General features: G+C 40.7%; 1 protein-coding gene across 3 annotated transcripts in view; it reads right to left on the reverse strand.

The window, feature by feature from the left end:
• mettl25 (methyltransferase like 25) overlaps window positions 1-12,870 on the reverse strand; it is an 88,072-nt gene that overhangs the window by 34,781 nt on the left and 40,421 nt on the right. For 2 of the 3 annotated variants that reach the window (XM_060839753.1, XM_060839755.1), the window contains exon 6: window positions 11,269-11,316. The exons of the other annotated variant lie outside the window; for it this stretch is intronic. In XM_060839753.1, the coding sequence (XP_060695736.1) occupies window positions 11,269-11,316 (48 nt within the window). The remainder of the gene's footprint in view (window positions 1-11,268; window positions 11,317-12,870) is intronic. 3 annotated transcript variants of the gene reach the window in all.

Consider the following 12,870-nt stretch of genomic DNA (forward strand, 5'->3'; position numbering starts at 1 on the left):
CTTCTTCAAAGAAGGACCAGTTCCAATACCGAACAACCCAGATGGACTCCTTCTTCAAAGACTGCAATATCCCCCCAGGCATGATCGACGATGCTCTTCACCGCATCTCCTTCATTTCCCGCTCCTCCACCCTTGAGCCCCGCCCCTCCAATCGCCACCAGGACAGAACCCCACTCGTCCTCACCTACCACCCCTCCAACCTCCATATACATATCATCCGTCGTCATTTCCGCAACCTCCAAACGGACCCTACCACCAGGGATATATTTCCCTTCCTTCCCCTATCAGCATTCCGAAAAGACTACTCCCTCCGTGACTCCCTTGTCAGGTCCACACCCCCCACCAACCCAACTTCCACTCCTGGCACCTTCCCCTGCAACTGCAAGAAAGGCAAAACGTGCGCCTACACCTCCCCCCTTACTTCCCTCCAAGGCCCCAAGGGATCCTTCCATATCCGCCACAAATTCACCTGCACCTCCAAACACATCATTTACTGCATCCGCTGCACCCGATGTGGCCTCCTCTATATTGGGGAGACAGGCCACCTACTTGCAGAACACTTCAGAGAACACCTCTGGGACACGCAGACCAACCAACCCAACCACCCTGTGGCACAACACTTTAACTCCCCCTCCCACTCCACCAAGGACATGCAGGTCCTTGGACTCCTCCATCGCCAGACCATGGCAACACAATGGCTGGAGGAAAAGCGCTTCAATCTTCCGTCTAGGAACCCTCCAACCACAAGGGATGAACTCAGATTTCTCCAGTTTCCTCATTTCCCCTCCCCCCACCCTGTCTCAGTCCCATCCCTCGAACTCAGCACCACCTTCCTAACCTACAATCTTCTTCCTGACCTCTCTGCCCCCACCCCCACTCCAACCTATCACCCTCAACTTAACCTCTTATCACATTTCCAACGCCCCTCCCCCAAGTCCCTCCTCCCTACCTTTATCTTAGCCTGCTTGGCACACTCTCCTCATTCCTGAAGAAGGGCTCATGCCCGAACCGTCGATTTTCCTGCTCCTTGGATGCTGCCTGACCTGCTGTGCTTTTCCAGCAACACATTTTCAGCGGCTTCTTGTTTCTAACTAACATTGTAAACGACATTAGAATAATCTTCTACAGGACCCTACATATTTTAAAATTTTACTTCAAAATTCCTTAGCATGAAAAATATCAATGGCAGGGAATAAAATATTTCCTAAGGTCTTCTTCCAATGTCAGTTTCAAGTACTGCTGTGTCACAGGAGTATACCTTAAGTCAACTTTAGAAGAACACACATTATAGCTCAACTGGGTATTGCTCAAAATTTCCTACCTTATAGTCTCTTTCACAATCAACTAATTTAGTGCCAATCTCTGTGAATTGTAGGAGACTTATGGTATGTATTGATAAATGTATTTAGAGTGCTGCAAATTGCCAATAGACATATGACACATTTATTTTATAGCATAGGTTAAATCCCAATCTGGGGTCTTAGATATTCTGCAGTAATATGAATTTTTTTTTAAACTACGTATTACAAAATCATACTTTTTCTGTGCAGTACAATAAAGTAGCATAATAATAATGGACTGATATGACTGCTGGTTAAACCTGGCCAAATGCAGAATCTTCACTGATCTTCATTTGACTTAAATGCCAAATGTTGAACTGAAGTTGAATAAGTTGTATCAAAAACAAAAGATTGCTGCAAAATCATTTGTTTCAAGACAGACTTAAACTGAAACGTCCTATAATTCTATGTATTAAATGGGAATTATCTACTCGTACCTTTCATCTGTTCCTTACTAATGTATTGTAGAGCATTCTTCAATAGTGCTCCCTGGGGTTCCAGATATGACAAAATAAATAAAAATACAATTTCTGGAGGTACTGAACCATTTAAATTGGGATTACCTCGCAGGCATCTCAAGGTTATGACTGAGTTAACTAATCTTAGCCAGACCAGCAATTAAGTCATTGCAGTTGGTCTGAAGAGAAAGTATAAATCCCTTAACAAAATGCAGTCTGTTAAAAACTGCAAACAACTGAACAAAAGGTATAACCAGGATTGGACTTAGTGTTGATACTTTGACGGTCCAATAGCTCAGTCATATTTGCTTCCTTTGGGTGATGTGCAGTTAAATTGCACGCACAGCACCAATCATCAGTTTGGGGAGAAATCTTACAGAGATAAGGCTACCTCACAGAGATAAGACTTTTAGATCTGAATGTTTCCCCCTTTCTTCTTGGCTCTGTGTTTTTTTAGGCAAAAGTGAGGACTACAAATGCTGGAAACTAGAGTTTAGATCAGAGTGGTGCTGGAAAAGCACAGCAGGTCAGGCAGCATCCAAAGAGCAGGAAAATCGACGTTTCGGGCAAAAGCCCTTCATCAGGAATAGAGGCAGGAAGCCTCCAGGGTGGAAAGATAAATGGGGAGGGGGGGGGAGCTGGGGAGAAGGTAGCAAAGAATACAATAGATTGAATGGGGGTGGGGATGGAGGTGATAGGTCAGAGGTCAACTCAGCACCATCATCATGACCTGTCCCACCTGCCAATCTCCCTTCCCACCTATCTGCTCCACCCTCCCCTATGACCAATCACCTCCATCCCCACACCCATTCACCTATTGCACTCTTTGCTACCTTCTCCCACCCTCCTCTCTGACCTATCACCTCCATCCCCACCCCAATCACCTATTGTACTCTATGCTACCTTCTCCCCAGCTCCCCTCCCCCACTTTATCTTTCTACCCTGGAGGCTTCCTGCCTCTATTCCTGATGAAGGGCTTTTGCCTGAAATGTCGATTTTCCTGCTCCTTGGATGCTGCCTGACCTGCTGTGCTTTTTCAGCACCACTCTGATCTAAACTCTTTTTATATTTCTGCTTTTGGAAAAAAAACTTTTAAAAAAATCTTAGATGGTTGTTTTGGTTTTTGTATCTAGATGGGACTTTTTAATAATTCGGACTTTTGTACATAAAATGATGCCGGTGAGTGACATTTTAAACAGTATTCACTGTACTCCTATAGTTCTCTACTTGAGTACAGTTGACAATAAAACCTAACTTTATTTCTAAATCTGGACTTAAGTGAGAATGCACACATTTGTTTCAAGGCTGGTTCAAACCAGCAGTCTTGAACTGAGATAACATTTTTCCTTGCTAATATTTAGAATCACATGACCTTTCAGTACGCTTCTCCAGTAATATTTGATAAAAATGAAAGTCAATTTCCTGTAATAATAGTTTTTTTTCTAATATAAAAGCAGATCTTGGTAAGCTGAAACAATAACATACACAGCATAGGCTGTAAACATTCTGACAAAACCAAATCCCTCAAAAGGTAAGATATCACAGTCAGGTTACTGACTATTCTCAAGGTACCTCGTGGGAAATAAATGATGGTGGAAACCAATGAAACAGCACAAAGACTTCTACAGGAAGAAAGAAAATGGCTAAATTGTTGCCAGATAAATAGAATAAAAATGAATGCAAAAGAGAATCAACCAAGGATCAGACACAGCTGCAAGTGAGGTAGTAGTCCAAAACTCAGTACATCATTAAATCCAGTTACTGGCAGGGATTATGTTGAAATGAAAGCCAAATTCAAGCTATGGGGAGTAATATGAGAGGGTGGAAAAGCATGTATGCAGCTGAATCCACAAGACTGGAATCAAGTAGTTTTCTCTGCTCTTTAATTATAACAAAGAATTCTTTGGAGGTATCTGGAATAATTTGAAAATAGTGAATTCTATGGTAGAATAGTGTGGAAAGCAATCAGTGAATCCATAAGAGTGGGGTAATACTTAATGCTGTCAGTGCAATGTGATGTTTTGATGTATATTTGTAGGTCCATCTTGAAACTTTAAATGAAATGATGTGGTTGTGATTACGGTCACAATATTAGAGTTTAATCTAAATGCTCATAAATAATGTGCATAAATCTAGTGCTAAAGTAATATCACCACTGGTGAATCATAAGTTTAGTACCAAACTTTAAGAAGGCTTTTGATCTGACAGCAGTTGCAATGAAAATAATGCAAGGGGAAAATGAAGCAAACCTCCTAAATCAGCTCTATATTATCCTTTTCATGACTTCAATTAGTTTTCAGCATGTAATAAATCTAAATTGGAGCATACTCTTTTCTCCCCATCACTCAGGATGAAGGAAAATACTACAACTAGCCTTTTTGATCAGTACACAGTGAACAAAAGTTACAACTCTACACTGCTTGCAGCAAAATAAACTCTAAATCCTCATTTACTTAATTTCTGTTCAAGTGATTTAGTTGCATGTAATATACAGTAGTTGTCAGTTATGCCTATCTGATAATAGTTACTGCACTTCAAAACAATTAATTGCATCAAAATTACTTTAAATGTTGCTCAGAGGTGTTAAGGAGTGCTATAAATGTACAATTTTTTTTACTTTCTCTCTATCCAGATACATAGCGTAGTATCACTTTTGTGATACCTGATACCATCAGGTATCTTTATAACATCACATAGGAAAGAACTTAAACCCGGAATTAGGAAGTCTAAAAGGGGTCATGAAATGTCTTTAGCAAATTTAATATAGAACAGGGTAGAAAGGGAAAGAGTAGGCCCACTCAAGGACAACGGAGGAGCAACAGGAAATGGGAGAGATCCTTAATGAGTACTTTGTATCAGTATTCATCAAGGAGAGGGACATGAATGATGCTGAACTGAAAATGTGTTGCTGGTTAAAGCATAGCAGGTCAGGCAGCATCCAAGGAACAGGAAATTCGAAGTTTCGGGCATAAGCCCTTCATCAGGAATGCCCGAAACGTCAAATTTCCTGTTCCTTGGATGCTGCCTGACCTGCTGCGCTTTAACCAGCAACACATTTTCAGCTCTGATCTCCAGCATCTGCAGACCTCACTTTTTCCATGAATGATGCTGAAGTCAGGGATGAGTATGTGAATACTCTAGAGAATGTCAGTATATTGAATGAGGAAGTGTTTTTTTAGATTAGATTACTTACAGTGTGGAAACAGGCCCTTCGGCCCAACAAGTCCACACCGACCCGCCGAAGCGCAACCCACCCATACCCCTACATTTACCCCTTACCTAACACTACGGGCAATTTAGCATGGTCAATTCACCTGACCCGCACATCTTTGGACTGTGGGAGGAAACCGGAGCACCCGGAGGAAACCCACGCAGACACGGGGAGAACGTGCAAACTCCACACAGTCAGTCGCCTGAGTCGGGAATAGAACCCGGGTCTCAGGCGCTGTGAGGCAGCAGTGCTAACCACTGTGCCACCGTGCCGCCCACACTGGTATCCTAAATTGCATTCAGATAGATAAGTCTCTGCAGCCAGAAGGAATCTATTCCCAGGTTACTGTGAAAGGCAAGGGAAGAAATAGCTGGGGCATTAGTAGATATCTTCACATTTTCTTTGACCACAGGCAAGGTTTCAGAGGACTGGAGATTAGCCAGTTTTTTAAGAAAGATAGCAGGGATAATGCAAGAAATTATAGGCCGGTGAGCCTAACATCTGTGATCTCTTGGGGAAGGTACTGAGGGGCAAGATATATGCACATTTGTAAGAAAATAGATTAGTTAGTGACAGGCAGCATAGTTTTGTCTGGGGGAAGGTCATGACTCACCAGTCTGATTGAATTTTTTGAAGAGGTGACAAAGATAATTGATGAGGGAAGGGCTGTGAATATAGTCTATATGGACATTTGATAGGATTCAAGGTGGGCTGGCTAGGCGGATACAAGGAGAAAGGAAGACAGTGTTGTGCTGGAAAAGCACAGCAGGTCAGGCAGCATCCAAGAAGCAGGATACAAAACTGGCTTGGTCATAGAAGGGTGTTTTTCAGAAAGGAATCTGGTAACTAGTGGTGTTCCACAGGGATCAGATTTAGGTTCTCTGTTATTTGTAGTATATATAAGTGATGTGGAGGAAAATGTGGGTGGCTGATTAGTAAGTTTGCAGATGACACCAAATTTGGTGGAGTTGCTGATAGTGCTAACGATTGTGAAAGGATACCAGAGGATATAGATAGATTGGCGACTTGGGTATAGAAATGGCAGATGAAGCTTAATCCAGACAACTGCGAGGTGATACATTTTAGAAGATCAAATTTAGGTGTAAATTATACCCTAAATGGCAGAACTCTTAGGAACATTAACTTACAGACGGATCTGGGCGTGCAGGTCCACAGTTCCTTAAAAGTGGCAATACAGGTGACCAAGGTGATTAAAAAGTATATGGCATACTTGCCTTCATCAGCCAAGGCATGGACTATAAGAATTGGAAAACCATGTTGCAGCTATATAAAATCCTTGATAGACCACACCTGGAGTATTGTGTGCAGTTTTGGTCACCACACTACCAGAAGGATTTGGAATCTTTGGAGAGAGTGCAGGGAAGATTCATCAGGATGTTGCCAAGTCTTAAGGGCATTGGCAACGAGTAAAGGTTAAAAAGACTAGGATTGTTTTCATTGGAAAGAAGACGGCTGAGAGGAGACCTGATAGAGACCTGATACAAAATTAAGAGAGATATAGATAGGGTGGATAGGCAGGGTTATTTTTCCCAGGCTGACGTTTCAATTACAAGGAGGCACAGATTCAAGGTGAGGGGGGAGCTTTAAAGGAGATGTAAGAGGAAAGTTTTTAAACACAGAGAGTGATAGGATCTTAGAACGCATTGCAGGCATGTTGGGAATATTTTAGAGATATCTGGATGGTTAAATGATTATGGAGGGAGTACAGAAATACAGACCGAAGAAGATTAGATTAGATTCCCTACAGTGTGAAAACAGGCTCTTTGGCCCAACAAGTCCACACCGACCCTCCGAAGAGTAACCCACCCAGTCCCATTGCCCTCTGGCTAATGCACCTAACACTATGGGCAATTTAGCATGGCCAATTCACCTGACCTGCACATCTTAGGACCTGTGGGACAAAACCAGACCACCTGGAGGAAACTCACGCAGACATGGGGAAAATGTGCAAACTCCACACAGACAGAATCGAACTTGGGACCCTGGTGATGTGAGGCAGCAGTGCTAACCACTGAGCCACCGTGCCACCCAGAGCAGAAGGTTTGTTTTTTAGTTTAGTTAGGGCATGATGATCAACACCAACTTGGAGTTCCTGTGCTGTACTTCTTTTGGTTTTTTTGTTCACTTGTCTGTCTCACTGACATGACCAAACTGCCTCTGTGAAATGAAACAATCCACACCTGATGCACTGCCAAAGAAGCTTTATCTAGAAAAAGAGAACATTATCAGATTATTTGGTATATATCACATTTCTATTTGTGGGACATCATTGTATGAAAATTGGCTGCATGTTTCCCACATTGCAACAGTGACTACCAAAGTATTTCATTGGTTGTAAAGCACTGTGGCTACATCATATTAGACACTATATACAAAAAGCCAATTCCTTCCTTTCTTTTTCAGATATACGAATACTTAATCCTCAGAGACAAAACAACAATGGTATCTTCCAACTATTTAGTGGAAACAAAGTTAAAAGAAGGAATGCCAAGAGGTGACACAGTAGAACAGCATGCTGGAGACTTCCAACATACCATTTCAGGAGATGTTGTATAGTCATCTTTGAACGGTCATGCATATGTCATGCACTGATACCTTAGCAAAGGGAGCAGAAGCTTGGGAGCAAATGGAGTTGGGTGGGCAATTCTTTGAGTCATTGAGATATACAAGGATGAAAATATTCATTTTTGACAAATTAATACAGCCCTGATCCCAAAAGATTGGTTTCCCAACAGTTTCAGTGCCTCATTTTATTCCTAGGCTACACCTAGGGAGGAAATAGATTTTTAGAACATCCTGCAATCTATGAGGCCATTTTTTTCCCCCAATTTTCAGATGTCATTTCAGCACTTGAACAACAAATTTAAAAGTGAGTAAGAACATTAGTTTGTCAGCAGGAATCTTCAAGCCATTTAAAATATATTTGTTTGTACCACTTGTACACTAGATATTTCCATCTTCAAAACAGAGGCTGCAAATAAAATGAAAATTATCTTGTGTAGTACACAAAAAGATTTGACTAACAATCCTAAGATTGCTGTGTTTCTATGTCAGCTATGCATTAATCAACAACATAAGAGCACTATATGGGTGGTTTCAATTAAGTCATATGCCTGTGTATTCTGAACTACTTTTAACTTGATAATCACATTAGTGTTACTTTCCCCTCGAGAATACTATTTCATTAAAGGAGAATGACTGCTCCACTGTGCCTTTGTAATCTGACGTTCTGCTAAAACAGACCAAGTTCTAATTCAGGCATTTGTCAGGACTCCACGTTAGTTGTCCTTTAGCTTACATTGTAAGCATAAGAGGTTTTACCGTTTGTTTTTGACCAAAATTTTGCACCTCCTGTAAGTCAACTGGAACTTACATCAAACGTTCACTATGGGCTGTGAAATAACAGTCAAGACATGACACTCGGCATGACATCACTGGCAGCTAGTGTGCAGATGTATGCCTGGCCAAAACAAGCAAATAAATCTTTGTGAATGTACTTCAGAAGAAAATTAGAGCTGAAATTATAGCTGAAAAAAACATGTGCAGCAGCAATAAAACATAAAAGGGATGAACAGATTAGAGAAAATAAGCCACTTGTGATCTGGCCCCGATAAGTACAATTACAAATTTTGAGCCTGCCTGAGTATCTCTGACTTAACAGACTAACATGATCAAAAGCTTGCTTTCTCAAAATTTTCCATTTTGGGCTACAATCCAGGTCCTGACCCTCCATCACTTTGGGAACATGCACCCAATGGCAATTTTTGCAGGACTGGCTGATTATTATGTAGAGAGTGAAATTACCATCTAATTGAAGGGGGCTTGTGAGCTTTCAAAACTGAAAGTCCCATAAAAGCCATCTTGAGGCATCCTCTCAAAACCTTTCACAAAAATGCAGAAAAGCAACTGCCTCATCTGTAGGACCACTATCACGGAGGGAGCCAGGAGACTCATCCATATTCAGGTTAATATTATGGCTACAAGGTATCTCCAGAGGAAAGTGAAGAGTTAGAACCCCAATCCGTCACTACAAAGCCACCTTCAGAAAACTGCTGTGATCTCAGTACCATGGGGGACTTCACAAGCCAACTAGAAAATTCCACTTAACCTCTGATCAATGTTCTTATTTGAATGAACAAGCTGTTCTCTATTTATTGTCAGGTAACCCTTCTGTACCTTAACTGGCCTCCAGGAAATGGTGAAGCATTGGCATAGTTGTGGGGGATCGCCACACTGACAGACGTAGCCAACTTCTGTGACTGCCTGCCTACATTCCTACATCTATATCAACACCAAAGTCCTGTCCGTGGCTGGAAAGGGTGGAGTTGAGGAGTAAAACCCAACATTATTCTTTTGTTTTATGACTTGGATAAAACATTCCTCTCATTCTCCAATATTCTGAAAAAAGTATCAACAATAATTTCAGTCAGTAAAAAGGAAGAACAGATTAGAGAAAATAAAACACTTGTGATGTGGCCCCAATAAGTACAATTGCGGTTTACAAATTGCCTGGGTATCTTGCATTTATTAGCTTGGATAAATCACCCAGATAGATGGACTACATCCCAGAGCTAAGAAGGAGATGTATGATGAGATTGCAGAGGCATTGATGGTGATCTTGGACAGTCCCATTTACAAAATAATCCAAGGTTTCTTCAGGAGTGTTGATTTCTTTCTTAAGTTTATTGGCTAGATTTTACCTGTCTCTTGATCAACAGTCCTTCCAAATAACCTGTAGAAGGTATTATTTGGCAAAGGCTCTCTCTCTGCAGTTGAGTTGCCAATTAAACTATTCTCATGGCCAACTTTTACAAAATTCAGAAATGTGATACAACATAGTGCCTATGTTATGGATACTCAATCCATTTTTTAAAAAATAAATTTCAGTTTCTTGAAGGCACCTGGACTGGTACTTTGGCTGCAAATCCCTAATACATAGCTGCCTTGCAAAGGCTTAGTAAAATTAAAGCAAACTTAACTTAAAATCACATCATTACATAAATTATCACTCAGCACTTAGTTACATAGCTTCATTCTCAGATAATTTATTCAGAAAATCAAAAAGAGGTTTATTCCATGGATTTTCAGTTTTTAGCCTCTTGGCTGCAATTTGAACATTTTCCAGTAAATGTATTAATTAAAATGGTTCAGTGGATGAAAGTACCACATGGCATTGTATTCAGTATACCATTTAATTAATAGTATTTAGGTCCAATTCCTTATCGGTGTTGGATATGTTAATCACAATTGGGAACATTTAGATGCACAGATTAGTCTCAGCAATAGCTGCTTTTCATTTCTTGATTGTGGTTTTATAAATCTTTCTCCCTTTACTGCATCCTTGTCTCTTACTAGTGGAAATATCTTCTCCACATCCACTTTATCCAGTATTCTGTAATTTCAATGTGGTTCAGATTTCTGCCTTTCCCTGTATAGAAAATAGACAGCCTCTATTCTTCCTACCTCACACTTTCACACATTGTATTCCATCTGCCACTTCTTTGCCCAGTCTGTTCAAGTCTTCCACTTACTCAACACTACCTTTCCCTCCACCCGTCTTTATGTCATCTGCAAACTTAGCAACATTGTGCTCAGTTTCTTTGTCCAGATTGTTAATGTATAACATGAATAGTTGTGGCCCTGACTCAGACCCCTGTGCAACTCCACAAGTCACTGGCTGTGGTAACCCCTTTATCCCCATTCTCTGCTTTCTGCTAGTCAGCCAATCCTCCATCCATGCCAGTACCTTGCCCTAACACCAGGAGCTCCTATCTTTTCAGCAGCCTCCTGTGTGGCACGTTATCAAAGGCATTCTGGAAATCCAAACGGATCACCTCTGTTGGCTCACCTTTGTATAACTTGCTCATTAACTCCTTAAAATAATTCTAACAGTTTTATCAGGGCATGACCTCCCCTTATGCTGACTCATGAACTTCAGTATTCTCACCTTTAATAATGACTCTAAAAACTTACCAATAACAGATTAGGCTATCCGGCCTAATTTCTGGTCTTCTGCCTCTTTCCCTTCATAATCAGGGGTATTAAAGAGCCAACTCCAGGTCCCTAACACCTTGCTGACTCCAATGATCCTTGAAAGATCACCACTAATGCCTCTGCAATCTCCTCAGATATCTCCTTCATAGCTCTAGTGTGTAGTCCATCTGGGTCGGGTGATTTATCCACCTTCAGGCATTTCAGCTTCCTCAGCACCTTCATGTTAGTGATGGCCCATACTCACCTCTACCCCTTGACTCCTGAAGTTCTGGTATGCTGCTGGTGTCTTCCACTGTGAAAACGGACACAAAATACCCACACCTTATGCAGAGATGATGGCAATTAAAAGTTGATGGATAGGTGCAATAAATGGCTAATTGTTCTGGCTACCCTCCAACAATTTTTCTAAAATTCTTATATTTCACAATTTATATTTCTATAGCATTCCTAGCATAAAAATGGTTCTCAAGAGCATTTTACAGGATGGAGGAATAAAAAGGAGATTAAATAGGAGTGAACAAGGGAAAAGAATTGCATGTTAGAAAACAGAACAATTCAGGAAGGTTAGGATTGCACTGCAAAGACATACTTTGAAGAAGCTTTTTGTCTTGTGCTAACCAGGATATTTTGCAAGAATACCAACTCAAGCAGGAAACTAATATTAATACTGTATGAGAGGAGAATGTTAATTGGTTGCCGAGAAGAATCTGAAATAAAATCATTGCCTTGGAGACTGCGTGCATTCATGCTAATTGACAGTTAACAGCCAGGCTTTCTTTAAATTTTAAACCAAGCCAGTTTCTTCTGATTGGTCAGGGTACTGTCATAAGAAATGAATCAGCGAATAGGTTGCCACCCAATTTGTTAAGTTGAAACAGGTGCAGTGTATGTACATATCATTTCTGTCTGCAAAGAACATGGCACTGTGTGTTAATTTACACAGCTTTCAGAATATTTAACTGTGAGTCTGACTCAAGTTGTCAGCATAATTTGTTGCACATTCAAAATGATCCAGCAAAATATATCCAATTGCAGAATCACATCTAATGGTAGACACTGCATTGCAGGATTTCCAAGCACAGGCTGGTTGGCCGTGGTCGGTACTTTGCTTGTTGTGAACAGCAGGAGGGACTTGCATTCAATATATCTGGCATCACAACAGAACTGAGATTCATATATCACATTAATCATTTTATGATAGGCAAAACACCTTTTTGGTTTGACAGCAGTATCCTGTTGATGGTGGCCACTCATGTTACTACAGCATAAGCTTCACTTGTTGCACAAACATTTGAAATACATTATCTTTCCAGGTTAAATTGAGGCTGAGTAAAGAAGTAAACTTTTAGGAGGTTTCAGAATAGTATTTACAGTATATGGTGGAAGTGAAGGACAAGCACTAATCAAGTAATCACTGTGTGTGCAGAGATGATGGTTGGAGGGTTTACTGAGGCTGAGTAACCAAGTTTTATGCAGGCTATGAAAACAAGAGTAAGAATTTTAAAACCATAACTAAAATGTAATATTGAATGACCATACCTGGTCCTTTCAGATGTAAATAAGTAGCACAGGGAACAACAAATCTTTACATGGATGTGTAAGTGTTTACAAAGGGGGTGACATGGCCTGTTGCCTTCTGGGTAAGCTGTATGCTAATGAGAGTCATTGTCAGCAAGGTAAAATTGGAATAGGCAAGCATCTTGATGAGTAAAGATAAAATTTTTGAAGTAGTGGAGGACAAGACAGTGGTAATCAATATTTTAGAGAAAAAAAGAAAGTGAAACTTGGTGCTGGTATGATATAGAATACAAGTTCCAATGACTGCAAATCATCACAAATAGCATGT

The sequence above is a fragment of the Hemiscyllium ocellatum genome, chromosome 19 (assembly GCF_020745735.1).
Source record: "Hemiscyllium ocellatum isolate sHemOce1 chromosome 19, sHemOce1.pat.X.cur, whole genome shotgun sequence".
In the NCBI taxonomy this organism is placed as follows: Eukaryota; Metazoa; Chordata; class Chondrichthyes; order Orectolobiformes; family Hemiscylliidae; genus Hemiscyllium; species Hemiscyllium ocellatum.